This window comes from Phoca vitulina, unplaced genomic scaffold (genome assembly GCF_004348235.1).
Source record: "Phoca vitulina isolate PV1807 unplaced genomic scaffold, GSC_HSeal_1.0 scaffold72, whole genome shotgun sequence".
Classification (NCBI taxonomy): Eukaryota; Metazoa; Chordata; class Mammalia; order Carnivora; family Phocidae; genus Phoca; species Phoca vitulina.
The window spans coordinates 1,407,519-1,431,482 of NW_022589775.1; the positions used below are offsets into that span (position 1 = coordinate 1,407,519).

At 39.6% G+C, this 23,964-nt stretch overlaps 1 protein-coding gene across 7 annotated transcripts in view; it reads left to right on the forward strand.

The window, feature by feature from the left end:
• The first annotated feature begins 612 nt into the window (after window positions 1–612).
• The window catches only part of JAM2 (junctional adhesion molecule 2), a 59,542-nt gene continuing 36,190 nt past the window's right edge, over window positions 613–23,964 (forward strand). The window contains exon 1 of one of the 7 annotated variants that reach the window (XM_032393244.1): window positions 613–904. In XM_032393244.1, coding sequence (XP_032249135.1) covers window positions 838–904 — 67 coding nt within the window. In that variant the 5' untranslated portion in view covers window positions 613–837. Of the gene's footprint in view, window positions 905–1,197; window positions 1,371–7,602; window positions 7,676–12,176; window positions 12,509–23,964 lie in introns of those variants that run through there. The other 6 variants (XM_032393239.1, XM_032393240.1, XM_032393241.1 and 3 more) reach the window with 6 other exon arrangements.

The following is a 23,964-nucleotide window of genomic DNA, read 5'->3' on the forward strand; positions in this document are numbered from 1 at the left end:
TCTGACACGTGAAAAGCAAAGAACACAAAACACACCTCAACTCTCCGAAGAGCGAAAAGCTTACACTGAGAAGGGGCCAAGGCTATTGCTAAGATCGGAGCCCTGCCTTCTAGCAAGAGTCTTGATTGCTTTTTTTTTTTTTCTTCCTCCGGCGTCCAAGGCGGAGCCGGCGAACCCCATCTCCTCCCCGCCCGCCCCCAGCGCCTCCCCCGCAGCTTCGCCCGTTGGCCAGAAATTTTCCAAAAATCTACACCCCTAGGCTGAAAACCCAAAAAGTTTTGTGCCAGGAGAAGGAAGAGAGGAGTTGGAGCGAGGCAGGCGGAGTGGCCCTCCACCGCCGCCTCCCCCCAGCCCCCGCGGCCCGCGCCTCCCGCCCCCCGGCTCCTCGCCAGGGGGACAGCGGGCAGCCCCGCGCCGGACCAGACACAAAGCCGATCAATCCCGGCGGCGCGGGGGCGGGGGACGCCCGCCAGGGCTTCCCTTCCGCTCCTCGCCTCCTCCTGCCCCCTCATTAGGACCCAGCCCACACCTCGTCCGGCATCCACGGCCCACCCCCTCTCACCACTCACCCCACAAAAGCAATAGCCCAGCCGCCCCCCCCCCCCCCCGCAGCCCGGGGACAGGCCAGACCTGCCGCTAGGCTACCCGCTGAGAAGGCGCCCCCGGCAGGGGGAAACTGACATCCATCAGGGTCCGCCCACCGCTCCCCTCCTCTCCCCGGAGCGAATCTCTCCTGCACTCCCGCCCCAGAAGTTGAGGGGCCCCCGCCCGGCCTGCCGCGCTCCGGCCGCCGGGACCCTCGGCCTCCGAGGAGCAGCCAGCTCGGACCCCGGGAAGATGGCGAGGAGGAGCCGCCACCGCCTCCTCCTGCTGCTGCTGCGCTACCTGGTGGTCGCGCTGGGCTGTGAGTTGCTGGGGTACCTCCACCCTCCCACCCACGCGTGCCGGGACCCGGCCCCCAGACCTCCAGCCCCTGGACGCGGCGCTCGCGGACTGCTGTCTCCGGGGCCCGGGGCTGCGGGTGCGCCGCGGGGCGTCTGACTTGGCACCCAGCGAGCGGGAATCGGGGCGCAGGCTGGCGCGGGGGCGGTTTGTTCAGCTTATTGTAAATAGCATCTGACTTTGTCAATTCTGGGTGGAGAAAATTAAGAGTCCACACCAGCAGGTTTCTCACCTTCTTCCAAAGTTCGGGTACGTTTTCAAAGACGCAGGGACGCGAACAGAATGCAAGAACTCACTAACTACTTGGAAGATGCTAGGATCTCAAGATGGCATCACAGGGAGGCAGGCGCCGGCCACACGCGAAGTGCCAGAGAAGGAAGGGGGTACTGGTAGAGTTGTCTTGGTTTCTGAGGCTTCCTGCTATACCGGTAAAACGCGGCGCACTTGTGGGGCAGGGGGATGAGGGGAATTCGTGGCCGTCGAGCCAGAATTACTTTTATCCTCTCCACCTGCACATCTATATTCAGTTAGGGAAGTCTGGTCTGGGGACTCCAGCCAGCTGCTGTGTCCTCGGGGGACGTCCACAGGAATGGTTGTTAAGAAGAGGCAGAAGCTGAATGAACGAGTAGCGGGGGGACGTCCCAAAGCCTATTTCACGGGGTGGTTCTAAACAGGATTTTCACGGATTCTGGGCTCATGAGATTTAAAATCCTGGGAACGTTTCCTATTAAGTTTGTTTTCTTCCCGTTAACTTTTTAGGAAAATGGAGGAAATCGAAATAGATCTTAAGCACTTAGGCAATGAAGTCCTCCTTTTTTCTATTGTTTTTCTTGTTTTCCTTTTTCTTTCTCTTTTTTTCTCCCCCCCCCCCCTTTTTAATAGAATGGGTATTGTTGCTATTCAAGTTCTGGTAATATTTAAAATAACCCGCTGGATGAGTGTCTAATACCATAATACAATGACTTTTTCTCACGCTCTTATTGCCGAAGTGAGTATCGCTGAATTCAACGTGATGTGAGCTTTGTTCCTTAGTGGGGGAGGAAGGTGCAAGTTGTCTCAGTGAAGGGGCATGTGCTGACCTATATTACAGAAAATCGAACCAAGAAGGCAAATCTTCACAATAAAACCATTATGCAATTTGGAAATTGGTATCGTGTTGGACACACAAAGAAAAAAATGCAGTAATGGTAAAGGGCAACAAAGAGACAGGCTGGAGGTATTGTCACAAAACTGCTGGGAAAGTTACGTATTTTGTTGACGATCCTAAATTTCAATTAAAAAAGACTGACTTTAGAATTGCTACTAATTAAAAACAGAGAACATGGTTTTACTCTTCTATTCTTATTTACTGATCAAAAGAGAAACAATACACCCTAAGTTTGAAAGTGTAGCCAAGAAATAACCAAGAGGCAAACACAGGCTTAGATGAATGAGCAGAATAACCTCTTCTTCAGACTGGGTAAATCAAACCATTGGCTCGTCTAACCCTGACTCCTATGGGGGAATAATTTGGGAGTATGTGTGGATCTTTTCTATGCTGTTCCCAGGATGCCAAAAGGTCTGGCATTGCAAGAATGTTTTCTTTTCTTTGTTTTTTCTTTTTAATAAACTTAGTTATTTTATAACAGTAGATTTAAAGAAATATTGTGAAGATAGTATGGAGAGTTCCCATATATACCACATCCACTTTCTCCTTTTATTAGTATTTTATGTTAGTATGATACATATCATAATTAATGGAGCAACTTTGGTAATTATTATTAACTAAAGTCCACACTTTATTCAAAGTTCCTTCATTTTTTCCTAATGTCCTTTTTTATTTCAGGATCTCATTCAGGGTACTGTATTACATTTAGCAGTCCTGTCTCCTTAGGCTCCTCTTAGCTGTGACAGTTCCTCAGACTTCCCTTGTTTTTTATTATCTTGAAGTTTGAGGAGTACTGGTGAAGTATTTTGTAGAATGTCCTTTAATTGGTGTTTTTCTGATGTTTCCTCATGACTTCTATATCAGTATGGGCTTATGAATATTTATTTTATACTTTGGATTATAGTCCAATATGATTTTATTTATTTTAGTACTAAAGTTCTTCCAGCTTTGGCCATTGGGAGTTCTTCTAGTGGTTTCTGTATCCTCTAACATACCCCATCATTAATGGTAAATGATAAAATGCATTTTATATATATATATAACAATGGGGGATATGTCAGAAGATACAAAAATGTGCATATATATATATATATATATATATATGCATCTTTGTTTTTAGTGCTTCCTTAGCACTTTGTGTTCATTTCTGGCAACACAAAGTGCTTCAGGCTGATCTTGTATATTTCCTGCTCCAGTCCTAGGATCAGCCATTTCTCCAAGGAGTGCTGGTTCCTTTTATTGGAGAATGGTATTAGAAACCAAGATGTGAGTCTACCACCATACCACCCTGAACACACCTGATTTCATCTGATCTCAGAAGCTTAAGCAGGGTTGGGCCTGGTTAGTGCTTGGATGGGAGAAACCAAGATGTAGGCTTTGGATATGCTCATTGCCATCAGAGTGTTGTTGAAAAACAAGAATGTTTTTCAGGGCTAAGTTTCACTCCACAGTCCTATTTGTGATTGATCCATTCAGGTTTCATGTCCAACTCCAAAAACAGTATATTAAAGGCTTTGTATATATCAGACACTGTTCTAAGGGCTTTCTTGAATATTGTCTCTTTTTAAGTTCTCAGCAAATGCATGAAACAGAACAAATCTTCAGCTTACATATAATGGCCCCCAAGCCTCAAGAAAGCTCATTCATGTAGGCTGGAAAGAAATGGAACTGGGGTTTGAAGATCTGAGAATTTGTTCCACAGATAATTGGACTTCTATCTGAGCACTTAACTCCTTCCACTGTCTTCATTCAAAAAAAAGACTCTGTGGATTTCTTATTCTCTAATTACATACTCATCTTCTTAATATCCATCCCCAATATAACTGTACCACCCTTTTGTCCCAATCCTATTTTATATAATATCATGCTTATTCCATTCTTTCCTTTTATTTCTGTTTGTCTGTATTCTTATTTCTTTCTCAGTAGACTGGAAGACTTTTGTTGTTGCTGCTGCCACTGTTATTTGGACTATGAGTTCAGTGTACCTGTTGATACATGGACATTTACTTGTGTGTTTAGTGAAACTCTATTTTTCTTTACCATGAAAGTGGGAACTCCACGAGGGAAGGAATTTCTTCATGTTTGCTCACCACTGTATGTACAGTGCTAAGCAAAGTGCCTGGTTAATAGTAGATGTAAATAGACACCTGTTGATCCGATAGGAAGGGCATGAGGTGGAGTAGGTAGAAAAATGGATGGATGGAATTAATGATTGCTATATAAATCATGAAGCCCTAACTAATGCTAAGTAGGTGAGGTGTCCGATTTCTTGGAGGTGACACTTAAGCCAAGCAGTTGAATGTGAATGAGAGAAGTGTGCTGTTCCTGACACTACATGGCTGGTTGCAGTTGGTCCTCAACTCTGGACTGGAACCCAAGCCAGGCTACTTGGCCTGAGTCTGTAATCTCTCATCAACTGATAAGGGCTGTGGAGCAGGGAGAGGTCTGGATCTTCTGCAAAATCACAAAGTCCTACCCCAGTGGTGAAACTGACCCAAAAGAGCACTCCAGGGAACCAGTGCCAGGAAAATTCTGCCCTCTGTAAACATCGTTATGAACAAAGCATCATCATCACTTTGCGGAGGAGGACTGCTTCCATCCTGGCATGGTCTTAATTATCTGATGAACATAAAGGTCAGATTGGGCTTGCTGGTAGACCTGATAACGGTTTTAAAACTGAGACAGAAATGACATTCAAAAGGAAGAAGTCTAAAACAAAAAGTCAGCATAAAGAGAACAGCAAATTCCCCAAGGCTGATAATACTCATTATCCTTCCACCAGAGCAGTTTAATGAGAGGAGCCTATGTACATTTACATATGTTTTCTCTACCCATGGTTTCTATCACATCGGTTTCCTCCGGTTGGTCGGCATTGTTGGTAGAGAAGATGTGTTGAACTATGGAAGCTAGAGCTGCTGTGTTTGTTGAAGTGGGACCAGAAGAAATCTGTGAAGGCCATTATTTAAAATAACCTTTTCATCCCATAGCACTACTGAGTCGGTACTCCAGTATATCTGTATTGCCAGATTGATGCCTTGAGGAAGAGGAAGGTGAATATAGAAAAGGGGAATCAGAGTCTAGGCCAAGTGCTTTCTTTGGCAAAAGCAGAGAAAGAAAACTTAAAACTGGGTACTGTTTTCTTGGGAGGTGTTAACTGTTAACATGACCAGAACTCAGAAAAACAATCCAACCGTATTCGTTTTCTACTGCTGCAGAAACAAATTACCACAAATTTAATATAACACAGATTTATTATCTTAAAGTTCTAGAGGCCAGAAACCTGAAATAGGTCTCCCTGGGCTGAAATCAAAGTATGGGAAGGGCAGCTATCTTCTGGAGGTTCTAGGGGAGAATCAGCTTCCAAGCTGTTTCTTCCAGCTTCTAGAGACCATTGGCTGGTGGCCCCATTCCTCCAGCTTCAAAGCCAGCAATGCTAGGCTTCTATAAATCTGGTTTTCTTCCATATACCTCCCTCTTGCACTTATAAGGACCCTTATACTTACATTGGACCCACCTAGGTAATCCAGGTTAATCTGTCCACCCCAAAGTTAGCTGGTTAGCAACTTTCATTCCACCTACAACCTTAATTCCTATTTACCATGTAAGATAACATGTTTTAGGCTCTTGGGATTAGGATGTGGACATCTCTGGGAAACCATCACGCCAACCAAAATTAGGATGTGCCCAATAACAGTGTAATCAGCATTGTAGCCAAGAATATTCTAGATCCCATGGAGCAACCTTAACTTTAACCTTTAAATTATAATTTATAGTAATATAGAACTGTATGTTTTGAGTTCTATTTCAGATCACATAGTGTAGCAGTAAAGAACATGTACTCTGATGCTGAAATCTGTGTCTATTTACTAGCTAACTGTATGATCTGGTACAAGCTATTTGATTTCTGTATGTGTCGATTTACTGATCTGTAATGGTGACAATTGCAATAATAGACTTACTTCGTAGAGGTAGGTGTAGGGAGAATTAAATGTGTACACATGTATAGCACACTTAGAAAACTGGTCCTGTTGTTATTGATAATATTTGGGGTCAGTGGAGTTAAAGATTCATATTACCATTTATAATGGATCTCCTACATTACTGAGAGTCCTATCCAAACACAAATAATAGGCTGTTACATAAGTATTATACTAATATAAACAGTTTGTTTTATTCACTTTTGTTATTTAAAGGATTTATTTTAAAATGTGTTTTTTTAAAGTTTTATACACATATATCTGTATTATTATAAAATACACGTATATATAGACACTTGTTTATCTATCTACATGAAAAGAATATGCTAGGCAAGTGAAGGAGCGGGGAGGCCGTCTCAGATATGGAGGGAACAATGCTGCACAGAGGTACTTGAGCAAAAGCAAGCAGGAAATGGAAGAAGTTCCTTATGGCCAGAGCATGGAGGACAGGGGAAGACAAAAGGCAACAACCAGGTGGTAAGAAGGCCTTGTGGGTCAGATTTAGGATTTTGAATTTATCCCAAAGATGAGGAGAAGCCATTGAAGGCTTTTAAACACTGAGTATCAGTTAGATTTGCCTTTCAAAGAGAACACATTGGATGGAGTGTGGAGAACGGGCAGGATGGGTGGGTGGGACATGGAAGTGGGGAGCCCAGTTAGATGTTATTGGAGCAGTCCAGTGTTACTTCCTAAGTATTCTTTTATACGGCTTATTGAAAACATGCACATGCACATATATAATTAGACATTTACATTCACCCACAGAAAATCGTTTTAAATCTGAAATGTAGTTAATTAAATTTAATCAGGGATTTGAGAAAAACGTCTTTTTGGTTTTTAAGGAATTTTTAAAAATGGTGTATGCTACACGTGTTTCTAACTCTCTTTCAGCTCCCAACATCTAAACATGAAACTAGCTTTTGGGGCTACTATTTATCATCTTTCAATATTATTCTCTCCCCTCCGCCTCCCCGGGGTTTGTCTTCCTTCAGCATTGTTTTACCTTATTTGTATCTTGCCATCCTTAGGAGGGTGATTGGATTAGATTTGATGGAGAGAAGAGTGGCCTTCTGTGTTAATCAGTATGTGAGGGTATGCCTGTATGAGAGAGACAGAGATGCAGAGAGAGATAGAGAGATAGAGGGATAGAGGTGGAGAGGGGGGAGGAGAGAGGGAGCAGGGGAGAGATAGAGAGTGAATGTGTGTGCTCAAATGAATGCCTGCTAACAGAACCCACAGAATCCTACTCTTGGAATCCTCAGGCCAGTGAAGGGTTTGGAAATGTTTACAGTTTTAAATTGTTCCCACATTTTATGAACAGAGAAGCAAAGAACTACTGGACCTAGTCCCATGAAGGTGCTACACTCTTAGCTCTCCACTGTCTTGGCTCAAACAGTCCTGAGCAAGAATTCTTGTGATTTTTTTTTTTTAATTTAGTTTAGAGGGAGAGAGAGAATCCCCAACCCCAAGCAGACTGCCCACTGAGCGCAGAGCCCAAAGTAGGGCTTGATCCCAGGACCCCGAGATCATGACCTGAGCTGAAATCAAGAGTAGATGCTTAACGGACTGAGTCACCCAGGCACCCCAAGAATCCTTGTGATCTTAACAGGTGGGAGTTTTAGTTCTTAACTGAAGAATTTTGCCTTTCTCTCTCTCTTTCTTATGTCTTGGCAGTTTTTATTTGTTTTGTTAGATTTTCTGTTTTGTTTTAGTTTTCAAAATTTTTCACAGGGACAGTTTGGGACTGAGTTGTTTTTATACTGGTAAGGAGTGAAAAAGCCTAATCTGGTCTTTCTCCTTTATTCTGGGTATTTCCAATTCACTCACTTTCCTTTTGACAAAGCAGTCACCTGCTGTTTTTAGTTTTAGCTTTGCTCACACTGTAAAAACTTGCTAAATACTTTATTTATGGGCATAATCAAAGACAAAAATAGATCATTGTTGAATGCATTTACTTACACATTTAACTAAAAACAAGGTGTGTATATGGTAAATTCAAACAGTACAGAAGTGAAAAATAACTCCCCTTTCTAGCCCCCCTGACTTCTATTCCCACTCCTTACAGATCGCCTACTCTTAAACTTTTTGTATATAGTTCCAGAAAAAATGGGGGAAAAATACATTTCCAGCATATATGAGCATACCTGTATCGTTTCTTTAAAAATAAAAAATCAAAATTTACTATGCTTATTGTTCTGCACCTTCCAACAAATCAAATCATATTATATATGATATTCTGTGCCTTTCTGCAAAACTTTATTTTTTATTTTTTTGAAGATTTATTTTAGAGGGAGATAGAGCGTGCACATGAGTGGGGGGAGGAGCAGAGGGAGAGAATCCTCAAGCAGACTCGCAGACTCTCTGCTGAGCACGGAGCCCCAGGGTTGGGGGGTTTGATCCCACAACCCATGAGATCTTGACTTGAGCTAAACCAAGAGTCGGAAGCTTAACCAACTGAGCCACCCAGATGCCCCATGCAAAAATTTATTTTTACTAGTAATTAAACCACAACGCAAAGCTATGTCTCACAAATAGGACTCATGATAACATCTTGCAGAGGCCTTTAAAATCCTTAAGCCAAAGTGCAGCAGGGGTTACCTTCTAGTTAAAACCAACAAAAGTAAGTCGTGAAACAAAATGAATGTAACAAAACAAAGGGAAATAAACTCCCAAACCAGTGACCAAATCTAGAAAGGGAAAAATCCCAACTCCCATGCTATGAAAAAAGTCCAGAGTAGAAGGTAAGGGCCAATGCCGAGAGAAGGCCAGCACCAGCACTAGCTGAGACTTATAGACAAGTGCAAACTGGTGCTATTTTTAAAGGAGACCAAAGAAGAAGTAATGGCCGCAAATAAAAAGGGAACATGTTGAACTACTGGGAAAGTGCTAAATTTGAAAAGGGAGAATTGTGCTAATGTCTTTAAAAATGCTCTAGAGGCACTTTAAGATAGGAATGGATTCTAATCAGAAGTTGAACTCCCACCGTGGAATAAACAGTAACTCAAGGTCTATATTTGTTGAGTCATTTAAACATGCAGTCGGCTATGTCATTAAAAAAATAGGATAAAAATTCTACATAAGCTGATGGGAGCTGTGGATCATTGGACTTTGGCCCCACACAATGCTTTTGGTCCCAGAACAAGTCATGTGCTTTCATGCCCTGCCTGTGTGGGTGTGTGTGAGGGAGTGAACAACTATGCCATTTTGGATACAATGTTTCTCCTTCCCAACCATCTTCTCTGCTGTTGTGTTGTCATTGTTGCCAAATGCAATTACTCCCTGAAGGTCTAAACCCCTTCTCTTTAACCCTCTCCAGCTCATCCATTCCTCAAAGCTGAAGTCTACTACTATATTACACTCCTGGTGTTCTTGGTATGTTCCTGGTTCTCTTTTGTACTTGGCTACACTGTTACCATGTTTACATGTGTTTCTCTCTGGATTGTGAGTTCGTCAAGGACAGAGACAATACATCTTTGTGTCTCTAGCACCTAGAATCCTGCCTGGCACATAATAATTCTCTAATACTTAACTGAATAGAGGTAAGTAACCTGGAGTTTAATGTTTATTTGTTTCTTAGCTTCGTAAAATGACATTTTAATACTAAGGCTCCCAGGACATGTATAACATTAATATTCCCTAATGAATGCATAATTTGACTGCTCTTAGAACTTCCTTCTCCCTCATGAACCATAGCCTCCTTAGAGTTTAGACTTACAAGGTAATACAGAGACTGGTCTGCCCTATAGAGTTTTAAGAAATTTTGCTGATTGCCTGATGCCTTCTTGTATTGTAAAAGACAAAACAAGACAAAACACACACACACAAAAAAAAACCCCACATAAACTCCTCTTGAATTAGTAAGCATTGATTAAAGGTTCAAATGAATCAAACAATACCTTTTCACAAGTTGCCTGAGATAAACTACAACACAGGATGTTAGAGAGTTGTACAAGTACTCTCTGCAAGTACAAGCAGGCGATTCCAGACTTTGCCCTCATGGTCCAATCTCTTTGCCACTCAATTGATAGTATAGCAATCCATGTCCCTCAGTAGGCAAAAGTTTACTAAAAGAGAGGGGAGGGCCTGATAAAGTGATCTTTATTTCCAAACCAAAGATGGTTTTCCTAGGCATTCTTGTCTAGTAATCATATCTTCTTGTGGGATCTTGACACCTGGTCACTAGCAGTGAAAAACTTTCTTCTGGGTCCAGGTGACTCATCAACTAGGTCCAAGGGTGTTCTTTCATTGAAAATGCCAAGATTAGATGCATCCTAAGATTTTCAGCTCTATTGTGCTACTCTCCCAGAAAATCTGAATGAAGATGCTGAAATGTTCAAAAAATACTGCCTGGAGCACTGGTTCTTCAAACTTCTTTACTCCCTTGTCCTACTTCTCTTAAAAAGAGCATATGCCCCAACATACGTTTTTGGTAATGAATTATGTACATGTATTTCTGTATCAATAGATTATATTAATTATGAAATACATGTAAAATAAGTATCAGACAAATGAGATAATGAAAAATAAATCAGCAATAATGCCCTTGGGCAGAAATGAGGTAATGGTTGCCCTATATTACGGCACTTGATAAAACCTCTATCATTAAAACACTGTGAGACTAGCACATGAATAGAATGACAGACCAGTAGAACAGAATATGAAGTCCAGGAATTGGCCCAAGTTCATTTGGAAATTTAGTATAGATGTGAGATGTATCTTTCCACTTATCTACCTATATATAAAATAGGAGCATCTCAAACCATAGAGAATGCTTAATAAATATTGTTACAATTGGGTAGCCATTTGAGGGGGGGGAAATGGATCGGATCCTGACAGTGTACATGAGGATAAACTCCAAATGAATCAAAGATCTAAATGTCAGTAAGTAATAAATTCACCCCCCCAAAAATAACAAAAGCATGGATGCATTCTTTTAAAAACTATGTATCAAAAGAGCATCTGCTTGAAAAAAATAAAATACCATACAAAAATCAAAAGGCAAATGACTAATTGGGAAAAAGATATCTGCACTCTAAATCTCAGCCAAAGAGTATTGTCACTGATATGCAACAAGCCCTAAAAATGGAAAGAAAATAAAAATATAAAGAACAAAATGGAAAAATGGTGCACATACAACACAAACTCCAGAGGGTTCCCAGAAGAAAAATTTTAATAGTTCTTCAGATATGACACTGCGCTCAACATCACTTAAATGCAAATTAAACTGTCACAAAGATAATATCTCTTCCCTGCCAGATTAGCAAAAACACATAACTCATCTGCATCCTCAATTATTGAAGCTGTGTGCAAGCAGACACTCTCACTGCTGAGGGGCTGTGTAGTGATCTATCTGCTATGGAGAAGAATTCAGCAATATGTAGACAAATTGCATGTCTACTCTAACTCATCAACCCCACGACCAGGAGCCTGTTCCAAAGCTGTATTTGCAAAAAACAGGACATGATCCAGGCATGGTATTATTTATTTCAAAATTATTTATTATAAAGAAGATTGAACACAATCAAATGCCCATCAATAGGAGATTGGCTGAATAAAGAACAGAATGGTACGCAATGTAGCCATAAAAAGGAACGAGGGTGATCTCCATGTATAGGTATAGCAAAAGGAAAAAAGCAAGGTGCAGAACAGTATAATGTAGCATGCTGTATTTTGTGTAAGAAAAAAATACTGGAAGGTTAAATGAAAACCACTCACAATGGGTGGAAAGGGGCAGAAATGGAACTGATTTCTCTTAATAACTTATTACATAGATTTGGTTGTGTAAACTTAAATGTTCTGTTTCAAAGATAAATTCACCAAAACAGCCATCTAAAAAATTGAAAACAAATGGACAGAAATGAACCTACTGTGTCAAACTAGTGATGTAACCATGCAGAGGAAAGAATTTTTCCAGTCTGAGTTTGGAATATAATATTCCACTGAGTAGTAGAATTCATTTTAAGGATAAATAAAGCTGCAAATACATTTTCAATGAAAATTATTGAAAGCAGTGGTGTTATTTTGAAATTATACTACAGAATAATGCAAATCAATAATTATAATAACATAGATATCAAGATTTTCAGTGAAGGAAAAAAGAGATCCAAGTGTTATGTTTTAAAAAACAGTAAAAGTCTTATCATGTATATTTGAATTGGAAATATCAGTATGAACTCCTAATGCTTTTTTCATTCCCAAACTGCATATTTCCTATCTCTGTCCGCTAAAAAAAACCTAGATGAAATCACAACCTGTATCAGTTCGTTTTAATGAAGTAACAACCTAAAAAAATCTCGGTAGTTTGCCACCATACACATGACTTCTGCTTTCATCCCCTTTTGGTGGCTCCATGTCAGCTCTGCATGTCCTGTTCTCATTCCAGGCCCCAGGCTGAAGGAGCTGACCCCGTTTGGGACAGACAGTCCTCGTGGCCAAGGGAAAAGTGAGAGATGGACTAAACTACGTGTTGGCTCTTAAAGCTGCCACTTACCAGGCCATATGTTCATTGGTCAAAGCAATCACATGGTCAAAACTGCAACTGGGCTGGGGAAGTGTATCCTGCCAACCAGGAGGCCCTGGATATCACGTGATAATAAGTGGGAAGGGAAAGAGTAGTTGGGAATAATAATAAAATCTATCCTACAACACCATAAAAGTGAGCATACACACTGTGATCTCTAAATACCATTCCACACTAGCAGTGACCAGGGAATCTTTGGAGGAACAACTGATCCCATGTTTAGCGTTGGGCATATATGAGTCTGGAAACACTTATTTTGTTGTGCCAGAAGGCAAGAGAACTCTCAAAGCTAATGGGGTCGTGTCTAAAGGACACAGGAGTCAACACGAAAAGTCTCACTGTGGCCAAATTAGAGGCAATTTGAGAATCAAAAATGAAAACAAAAATATTGAAGGCAATTGATTTTTTATTTTTATTTTTTTAAAGATTTTATTTATTTGACAGAGAGACACAGCGAGAGAGGGAACACAAGCAGGGGGAGTGGGAGAGGGAGAAGCAGGCTTCCCCGGTGCAGGGCTCGATCCCAGGACCCCGGGATCATGACCTGAGCTGAAGGCAGACACTTAACGACTGAGCCACCCAGGTGCCCCATGAAGGCAATTGATTTAAAGATGCCAAACATATTTTTAAATGTATCAATTATAGACATTAAAAAGAGAGTCAATAAAATTTAAAAAAAATTAAAAAAATAATCATTACACTTTGGTCACCATTAGAACCAACTACATCAGTGGCTCTCTACCCTGATTTTTAACAATCAAAATAAAGAAGTAAGCCTTCATCCTGCTTTCCTTTATGTTTGTATATATATAACATATAAACTTAAGTGACAGAGAAAATTTTTCTTTATAGAAGTCAAGCTAGTAAATGTGCAAAGATAATAGGAGAAACAATAGAATCTAATCATTATCACCTTGCAACATGTCATTGGTTCAGGATAGGATTATTAAAAATGAGACAAAATGTGATGGGGACCTTTAAAATGGAAGGACCAGGCTGTTATCATCTAAAACCACTGATTAATCTTAGCATCATTAAAAGTAGGACAATCACTGTGCGATAAAACAGGAAGCATGTGGCATTCCCTATGTAGTGTTTGTGCTCATCCCTCAAGAAAATAATAATAATAATTGACCTTTATCTGAATCAAGCCTCTAGGCAAGCTACCTTTTCTTTACAGGAGGGTAGATGCACAGATTAAAGACACGGACAAACTTAGAAAGTGAGTTGTTCTACAGAATAACTGGCTAGGTTTCCTCAACAAGTCAATGGATGAGAGGAAAGTATATGGAGCAGGTTAGCTCTGGATTAAAAACAAAACAAGACAAAAAACTTAAGAAGCAAGTGTAATGCTGAAATGCAGATGTTGATTCAAAAAAGATATTAGGTGAATTTGACTAGGGCAGGGTATTAGATTATACTAAGGAATGAATTATAATATGTTATTTTAATGTTATTGTAGCCATATGTCTTTAGTTTGTATTGATACCTCCTAAAATAATAAAGAAAATTGATAGCTATATATGATTTGCTTTAAAATTTCTCAACAACAAAAAGGATAGATGAAGTAAACGTGGCCATCTTTACAACTGTCGAATCCAAATAATGAGTATATGGAGTCTATTGTTCTGTTCTACTTTTGTGTATATTTGAAAATTTGTCATGGGGCAGCTGGCTGGCTCAGTCAGTAGAGCGTGCAACTCTTGATCTTGGGGTTCTGAGTTCAAACCCCATGCTGAGTGTAAAGATTACTTAAATAAATAAATCTTAAAAAAAAAAAAGAAAATTTGTCATAGTAAAAAAACTAAACCTATAAAAAAATGTGATAAATATATGAAAATTCCAATATTTCTTTTCTTAAGCCCTCTGGGTTTTATTGGACAATCCACCTTTGAGTCTACTGGTTTAAAGAGAAAATAAGTAGACCAAAGTGAGTCTACTTGAAATAACTGCTCTCTTAAACTCTACACCTTCTTAACCAGTATAAGAAACCTGAATTCTGTCTGAATGGGCCCCTTTTTAATCTAGCTAGTCTGTTTCACACTAACGGGAAAATAAAATGCCTGCAAACAAACTGAACATGCTGTCATTAACGAACTCCAAGATCCTGGGTTACATAGCAAAGTCTGTTAGTAAATCTGCATAACAGTGACATTTTTCTTTGTAGTGTAGTGTGGACTTTTCAGTTCATTTCCTTTGAAAGGGACTTTAATATTTTATTCCCTAAAATCTAAAAGTACCCATTGGATGAGTACATGTCAGAGTCATAGACTGATGACAAGAAAAGATGAATATGAAAAAGAGTTGATTAAATTCCTAAAAATTTAAAGTTTTTCTCTTGCATTTATTTAATGGAGGACAGTCCAATCAAGCCTCTTTCGTCCACCCTCTGGCTCTTCCAAACAACAGAAGAGACTACTTCAGCTTTTTTTTAATAGGTAAAGGCATATCCAGTGCTTAACATACCAACTCAAGCACATTTCAAAGTTGCTCACACTTCCTAAAATATTCATTTAATGCTCAAATTCATGTCATTAAAACTTAATATCAAGTTCCAAATGAGTTCTTTATATGATTTAATTTCCCATAGTTCCTTTAACCTTGAAGACCCCAGAGCTCTAAGGATTCTCTGGAGACGACTCTGGTTGTGGGGGGAGAATGAAAGAATTAGAGGCATTTCGAAGCCGCCCAGAGCCTGTGCCAGGAGCTTATGCACGCTCTCATTGTAGCCATTTATGTCAGAAATGATTTCTATGCGAGATAACACGTTCCCCAAATACACCATGAATTCATGAGCAAGAGAATGTAGGCATTAGTAGAGGCAGGAGTTCACCTCACCTCCCATCCCATTACCTCTTAGAGGGGAAGCAAGACTGCATCATATTCCTCGAATAGAATTTATATTTAGAGTCCTAACTATGTGAACAAGCAAGCCATGTCCCTTTTGCTTGCACCATTCCTACACATTCAACTATTTATCTTTGGGGGTGAGATACCGGAATCTGCTGAGTGATGATGAGATCATTCAGGACAAGCCTTTTTCATTCCATGGGCTGGGACATTTGAGGAAATTGATTTCTTATTATTAGAAAAATAAGAGGACACATAATTTTGGAAATCAGATACAGAAATACCTCTTTTAGAGAGTAAAGTTATCTCACCAATGAGTGTGTTGAATTTTTCCCCAGAGGATGATGGATTTTCATCTTTTACCTGAAAGAATATCAGTTACATTTTCCATGATGGAGTAACTCAGGGGTACATTCACACTGACTTAAATGGTGGGCAGAATCACGTTCACTTTTTAAGTTGATTAATTTTATAAATTAGAGTTCCCAGTCTATTTGGCAGGGGTACGTTATTGGATTCATAAGTTAAATGTCCAGGTAAAATGTCTCTACTGGAGGGTCAGAGGACCTCCTTATACTTCAAACCATAAATGTCACTTGTTTACAAGGAAGCAAAAAGTATGGCATAAAGAAAATGGAGCTTGGGATGCAAAGACCTAAGATTGTGTCAGTTCTGCTCTTAGTTTTTGATAAGGCTAAAAAAAAAAGAGAAAACTATTTTATTTGGATCTTGTTTTCCTTATTTGTAAAATGAGAGGGTTTGATTTAACGATGATTAGAGTTCTTCATAATTTAACATTTTGTTTTCAAATGGGAAAAAAAAATGTACCATACTTAGATGCTAAAATTATTTTGTATGGTGTTGAGAACTTGTTTACATTCTAAACTGCCTCTTTCAGAGTTCTTATTGGTTAGAACACAGAGCTTGTTTTGAAAAGGAGCAAGAAATGGCTTGGTATTCATGGAGTTGATTATATATTATGTATAAAGTCTCTATCTGATGCAGTAGTCGTCAGGAAGTTGCTAGAAGTTTTGAAGAATGAAGCAGTATACCAAAAGATGGTATTTAGGGCGCCTGGGTGGCTCAGATGGTTGAGCGTCTGCCTTCAGCTCAGGTCATGATCCCAGGGTCCTGGAATCGAGTCCTGCATCGGGCTCCCTGCTGGGCGGGGAGCCTGCTTCTCCCTCTGCCTCTGCCTCTCTCTCTCTCTCTCTGACTTTCATGAATAAATAAATAAAAACATTAAAAAAAAAAAAAGATGGTATTTAAGGTAACCAATAATTTTGAGCCTTACATATAGGATAGACTTAGAAGGAAAGAAGTGACGATAGCCCAAGTATTAGGTAAAAGGGTACAGAATTAAGATAGCAGCTGCCAAAATTGTTTCGGAACAGTTAAATCCAGGAGACATTGAAAATAGAAATTGGTAAGATTTAGTGGTTGATTAAATATGGGGGGACATCAAAGACATCAAAACAGTAATTTCAAGTTTGTAAATTTGAAGAACCAGAGAAATCATAATGTTTACATTGAGAAGGAATGATTATTTTGTATATGTCAAGAGGCAACAAAATATCCAACTAAAAATGTCTCTATAGAGCATTGGAAAGAGGATGAAAGTATAAATCCTCTTGTACTTATCCCCTGTACTTAAGTGGTAAACAAAAATAGGGAGATTCACTCTGGGAGAAGACATTCTCCAGGAGAATACTGAGGTTGGATTAGTGTGGGCAAAGGACTGAACTCTGGAGCATGTGCTCAGTTAAAGAATATAAAAGAGCAGAGACAATGAAGAAGAAGTGCCCAGAGAAATAAGAGACAAAGTGGGGAGGAGTTTTGCCAAGTCAGTTGTTATCTGGAGGCCAGAAAAACCAAGGGAGTTCAGAGTGAAGCTATTACTTAATTCTCCTGTTAACATTCCTGTGAGGTACCCGGAACTATTTTTATCAAGGTTTCATAAATGAGAAGCAGAGGCTCGGAATATTTTTAGGGAGACACAGAGGCAGGACTTGAAGTTAGAACTGCTGACTCCAGATCCCATTTTTTTTTTTTTCCTATGTGGGAGATGAAGACACTGGGAAGTGTAAGGAAAGTTAGAAGGCTGAGGAGACTTTTAGGGGAAATGGAAGGCGCTCTTTTCTGGTGTTCAAAGGCACAAGGAGAAGGGAGGGGAATCTCTGTGTTGTCATGTATGGATTTAGAATCAGCATACAGTATCTCACAGGGGCACTGCAAGGATGACTCATTTTTTCTGTCATAATAAGAAAATAATTTGAGTATTCCGTTTAGAGTGTGGGTGACGGCTTAAAAATCTTAATATGTTATTATAATGCCTTCTGACATTTAATGTCTGACACTTAGTAGTATGACCACTACAAATGTGTGGTTGTCTCTTAACATATACAAATGCCTTCTGTTCACAACTCAAATTGAATTCAAAGCAATATTAACCTGAGGGTAAGCCATAAGCCTGAAATAAATATTTCATGATCTGAAAATATTGTTTCACTAAATGGGAAAAATATCCAAACATGAGCTCATCCAATATTGTTGAGGGATTTATTATCAAATTTAGGCACACTGTAGCATCGCAGATCATTTGAAAGGGAAATAGAAAAAGTCCCCATAATTTTCTGGCTTTTTTCCTAGAAGTTAATATCAAAAGAAAAACATGAATATTGTCATAAGCAAAAATAAATATTTTCATATATCACACACTTCCTGAATTTTTTGTATGCATTATCTTTTAAATTGCTATGTGCTATCTGATAGTAGGACACAAAGATTTTTTTTTCCCCTTTATTTTGAAATGAAGAATAACTCTTTCAGCTAATTTCTGTGGTACCATTTTGTAATTTCTTCTGTCTTTTACTACTTCCCAACTTTAGTTTCCATGGGAACAGGATCAGTCAGAAAATATTTGGGACTCTTTCAGCATGTTGAGTCCAAGATTCCTAATTAGGCTTCAGGCACTTGCAGTTTAATTATGAGTGTCTGTGTTATATCTTTGAAGGTAACAAAAACTGGGTTAAGATTTCACGATATGTTTGCCGTTTCAAAGATTTTTATTAAAGATTTGGATCAGAGAGCTTTAAAATCATTTAAGTATGTGGGAGAACATGCCTGCAAAAAAAGAAAGAAAGAAAGAAATATCTTTAGGCGTACTATTCTTGACAGATAAGAAAACTTAAGAGACACCAATTATCCCAGTTAGATCATCAAAATTGGTTAAATGTTTCTTAGCTGAAAATGTTATCCTTGGAAATACAGCATATTGTGAGTAGGCAGAATTATATTGGGCTTAGATCTGGAGCAGGGAGTAATTAAAAATCAAAAGAGGTGAGAGAAAATTACAGAATTGAAAAGCCACCAAACTATACCAAAAAGGTCTCAATAAACCCTGTGTCCTCTCCAATACCTCCTTCGTAGTTTTATCGTGAGAACAATTACCACCAGTGGAACATGGGAGATCATAGGTTTACCCTTAAAATATTAACTTTATAGGCCATGTGACATCAGCTGTGTAAGTGGAGAATACTCAGTTCGTAATAGTTTGAAATGCAAAGCTTTCAGGTTTCTATTAGCTGAATGTGTGTTCAAGGAATTTGATGGAGAGCTACCAGTGGGTGTTGCTGCCCCAGGGAGTGTTGCGGAGTTCTGGGGACCTATTTGATTGTCACAATGATGGGTGGATGCTATACACCTGCTGGGCAGGGATCTGTGTGCCAGACAGTGTTGTAAAATGAAGAACTTCCCTGTGTCCCTCGCCCTTCATCCTTCATCTGGCAATTTCCACTGCATGTTCATATAAGTGAAAACTTTATAACTATCTGAGCCTATAACTTACACTAATTTAGCTGTAAACAGAATTTTTTTTTTTTTTTTTTGCACAGCCTTAATGCATAACTAAATATCCACAGTGAGTCTGTTCTTTATTTTCCTGTTTCGTTTGGAATGGCTTCAGGTCTTTTTCTCTTAAATCCAGTTTAACATAGTAAGTATAGATAGACTAATACCTGAATTCTTCATCATTGTGTATGCTAGTGTACTCATGTATAAACATTTATAAATTGAAATATATAATATTTTACTATATACTGTTTTATTTTTATTTCTCTTTAATATTAAAGGAACATTATGTTTAGTTTTCCAAATTTTATACATGCATATATGTTTATATGTGTATATGTATACACATATATACATAGAAAATGTTATATTACCCATAAATTTTGTTTCAGGATAGTAAAGGGGCATGAAAAATTTATTAGAAAAAAAGGTCTGGGGTGCGTGTGTGGCTCAGTTGGTTAAGTGTCTGCCTTTGGCTCAGGTCATGATCTCAGGATCTTGGGCTCCCTGCTCAGCAGGGAGTCTGCTTCTCCCTCTCCCTCTGTCCCTCCCCCACCCCCCTCGTGCGTGTGCGCGCTCTCTCTCTCTCTCTGTCTCGCTATCTCTCTCTCACACTCTCTCGCTCTCAAATAAATAAAATCTTTAAAAAAAAGAAAAGAAAGAAAAAGAGGTTCTGGTAGTGCTGAAAACCAACCAATTAAAATAAATGGATGCAAATTAACATGTATTTCATTACTGCAGTAAATTCTTCAGTTTGTGGAAGACAGGAAACTTATATATACTATTTTTAGGGAAGCAGTTTTTCCCTTTTCAGGGTTCATTTTTAGCTGATGTGAGAGAAAAAATTAAATGGGAGAAAAATATTAAAATAATGACTCTATAGAATGCACTGAAGAATAACTGTGTTCATATGCACCCGTGTTTCACTAAAATATGTCATTTTTTTCCTTTTATATGTAGTTAGAGTGAGGGTAGTTTAGAGTTACGCAATGTGAAAGTTACTTCTAGATTTTTGTGCAAAGAGACTATAAACTTTAGTATTATCAAAGAATTATTAAAGTATCACTAGAGCCTAATACTGTATTTTAATTCAACTAGTATTTGTGGGTCTAGTATGCCAGGTGGTGTGCTAAATTACAAAGATATGTTAGTTTATACCATCTTTAAAATATATTTCGTGCTTTATGTATAGTTTATAGTATATATAAAATATACTAAAAAAGTTGATACATCTCATTTGAAGACATGTTCAGTTTTGTTTGCAACGTTTAATTATCTCTTATTGTGTGTGAAGTATGCAATATGTCAAACTGTTCCTAACATTGTCATGTTCCTAATGCTATTCAATGGAAGACACAGATATGTAAAAGATAGTTTGTAATAAAAAATAATAAAGGCTTATAAAAAGTGCTGTATCAGATAGAAGAAGGGCTGACTATGTACAGAAGGATAGAAGGGGCTGGGGAAGGCTTTGCCTTTCCTAATGTTTGAGTGGGGCATTGAGTTATCTATGGAAGTTCCCCATTTGTCAGGGGAGTGTTGGAAGGAGGGAATTTCAGGGAGAGAGAATGGAGGATGCAAAGACCCATGGTGTTCAAAGAGCAGTGGGAGCCCTCTGGGGGCAGGGGGAGGACTTGAACACAGGGTCTGTGGGTAGTCAGCACTTGAGGGGGAGGCTGGAAAGACAAGCCAGTTCTGAAAGGCCATTTGAAGAAATTTGGCATTCATCCTGAAAGCAAGGGGGAAGCCTCTGAAGGAAGCTAAATATGATCAGATTGTGGGGCGCTTGGGTGGCTCAGTAGGTTAAGCGTCTGCCTTTGGCTCAGGTCATGATCCCAGGTCCTGGGATCGAGCCTGCGTCAGACTCCTTGCTCAGTGGGGAGTCTTGCTTCTCCCTCTGCCCCTCTCTCTCTCTCAAATAAATAAATAAAATCTTAAAAATAAATAAATAAATATAATCAGAGCGTATTGTGAGAAGGTACCTCATGAAGGAGTGAGGCAGATGAGTTGAAGCCTGTGCACATTCGTGTTCATCCTTAGCAAGTTCCCTCCTGAACCAAAGAGCCATCTCTCCCTCTGAAAGCTAGTTTCTTCTTGTGCTCAGGATGATATTCCACCAGTCTCCTTGGGTCCTTTGTTCCATCCTCCCTTATCTATCTTCAACTTATCTTTATTACTAGCTCTCCAAACATGGGCTACAAACATGTTAAAGTCTCTACAGTTGCAGTGGGAAAAAAGCTCACCGTGATTCTGTAATAAAATTCTTAAATTGGTGATGATCTGCATTTGTCTCCGTTTTTGTAGTGACCATTCAGCCCACTGCAAAGTGCTCCTTTCCCATGCCACTGAAATTGCTATCATTGTATCACCAATGATTTACTAGTCTCTAAATTCACAGTTTACTTTCAGTTAAAACCTTACTTGACCTCTCTGGAACATCCAATATTGTTGACGCTCCTTCCTTGAAAGTCTGCCCACCCCTGACTTCCATGACACCATTCTGCCCTAGTTTTTCTTGTTTCTCTGATTGCTTCTTCTCAGTCTTCTACAGAAGTTTCCCTTGGGCTTTTTCCTCTCTTACTCTACTCCATTGTTCATACTCTATGTTATATTTCCCCTTGGAGAGTCACAATGCTCCTTAGCATGCTAAAGGCTCTAATAACTCCTACAATAGAGAGTTTTAACTCTTTTTTTTCATGGATTTTATCTTTAATCTCTACACCCAACATGGGGCTCAAACTTACAACCCTGAGATCAAGAGTTGCATGATCTGGGGTACTTGAGTGGCTCAGTTGGTTAAGCATCTGCCTTTGGGGTGGGTCATGATCTCAGGGTCTGGGGATGGAGCACAGCATCAGGCTCCCTGCTTGGCGGGGAGTCTGCTTCTCCCTCTCCCTCTGCCTGCTGCTTCCCCTGCTTGTGCATTCTCTCTCTCAGTCAAATAAATAAAATCTTAAAAAAAAAAAAAAAGCTGTATGTTCTACCAACTGAGCCAGCTAGGCACCCCTGTTTAACTTACTAAATGGATGTTTCCCAAACATTTATGACCACAGAACCCTCATCTTTCTATAAGACACTAAAAGTCAGTGGCCAGTCTGAGGGAGAGGAAACAGGAAAGGAGCATCAGAGAAGAGAACCAGGAGATAATGTTGTCGCAAAAACTATCAAATGTGAAAAATCATACAAGGCTATTTAGTTTTATCAAAGTGGATTTTGTCAAGATGTTACTTAGAGCTTTGACAGGAGAACTTTTTTTTTTTAAAGATATTTATTTATTTATTTGACAGAGAGAGAAATTGAGAGAGAGAGAGAGCATAAGCAGGGGAAGCGGCAGGCAGAGGGAGAAGCAGCAGGAAGCCTGATGTGGGGCTCAATCCCAGGACCCTGGGATCATGACCTGAGCAGAAGGCAGACGCTTAGCTGACTGAGCCACTCAGGTGCCCTGACAGGAGAACTTTCTAGAAGTGGTGAGACTTAGGAGAGGCCTTGAAGATTGGAGAGAATTTTAATGGAGAGGAGACAGAGCCTCCACTCCTGTGCACACCTCCCCTCCAAGGGAAGACTGTGTGAAAAGGATAAGGAAGACTATCCATTGTCCTTGAGATATAGACATGGCTCAGAGGAGGGTGTTTGTTAAGGTTTAAAGGGGAGTGATTGACTATGGAAGGTTGTTCCAGGTCATTATTCTTGGGACAAAAATGGCTATGGAACATTTAAAAAAATTTACAGTGTATCGCTGAACCTCCAAAAAGAACTCCTAAGATACAAAGCACACTTGTATTAAAGTAGACACCTCCAAATTAATTTATTACTGTAATACATTTATGATGCTTCTATTAGAGTTCTCCAGAGAAACAGAACCAATAGGAAGTGGATATAAATTAAAAGACTTATTTTGAGGACTTGGCTCATGGGATTAAAGAGGCAGACAAGTCCAAAATCTGCAGAGTGGGCCAGCAGGCTGGAGACCCAGGAAGAGTCAGTGCTGCAGTTCAAGGCCAATGGCTGTCCGCTGCAGAATTCCCTCTTGCTCAGGGGAGGTCAGTCTCTTGTTCTGTTCAGGCCTTCAACTTATGGGAGGAAGCCCACCCACATTATGAAGGGCAATCGGCTTTACTCAAAGTCCATCCATTTAAATGTTAACCTCATCCAAAAACACCTTCACAGAAACATCCAGAATAATGTTTGACCACATATCTGGACATTCTGGCCCATCCAAGATGACACAAAATTAACCACAATGCTATTTTAAATTATATATCAAAATTTTCAAGCAAGTAATTTTACTTTAAGAAATAAAACTTCTTGGGCACCTGGGTGGCTTAGTTGGTTAAGCGACTGCCTTCAGCTCAGGTCATGATCCTGGAATCCCAGGATCGAGTCCCGCATCAGGCTACCTGCTCAGCGGGGAGTCTGCTTCTCCCTCTGACCCTCCCCTTTCTCATGCTCTCTCTCTCATTCTCTCTCAAATAAATAAATAAAATCATAAAAAAAGAAGAAAACTTCTCACCTTGTGTTATTAAAATTAGAATTTATTAAATGGATATTTTTAAAAATAAGAACAGTGATTTATGGCTTTTAAAATCACATTTTAGGTAACTCTTCCATATACTACATACTACTACTACTATGTAATTTTTTGCTGCAGCACAATATGAAAATTAATTCTGCCCAGTGAT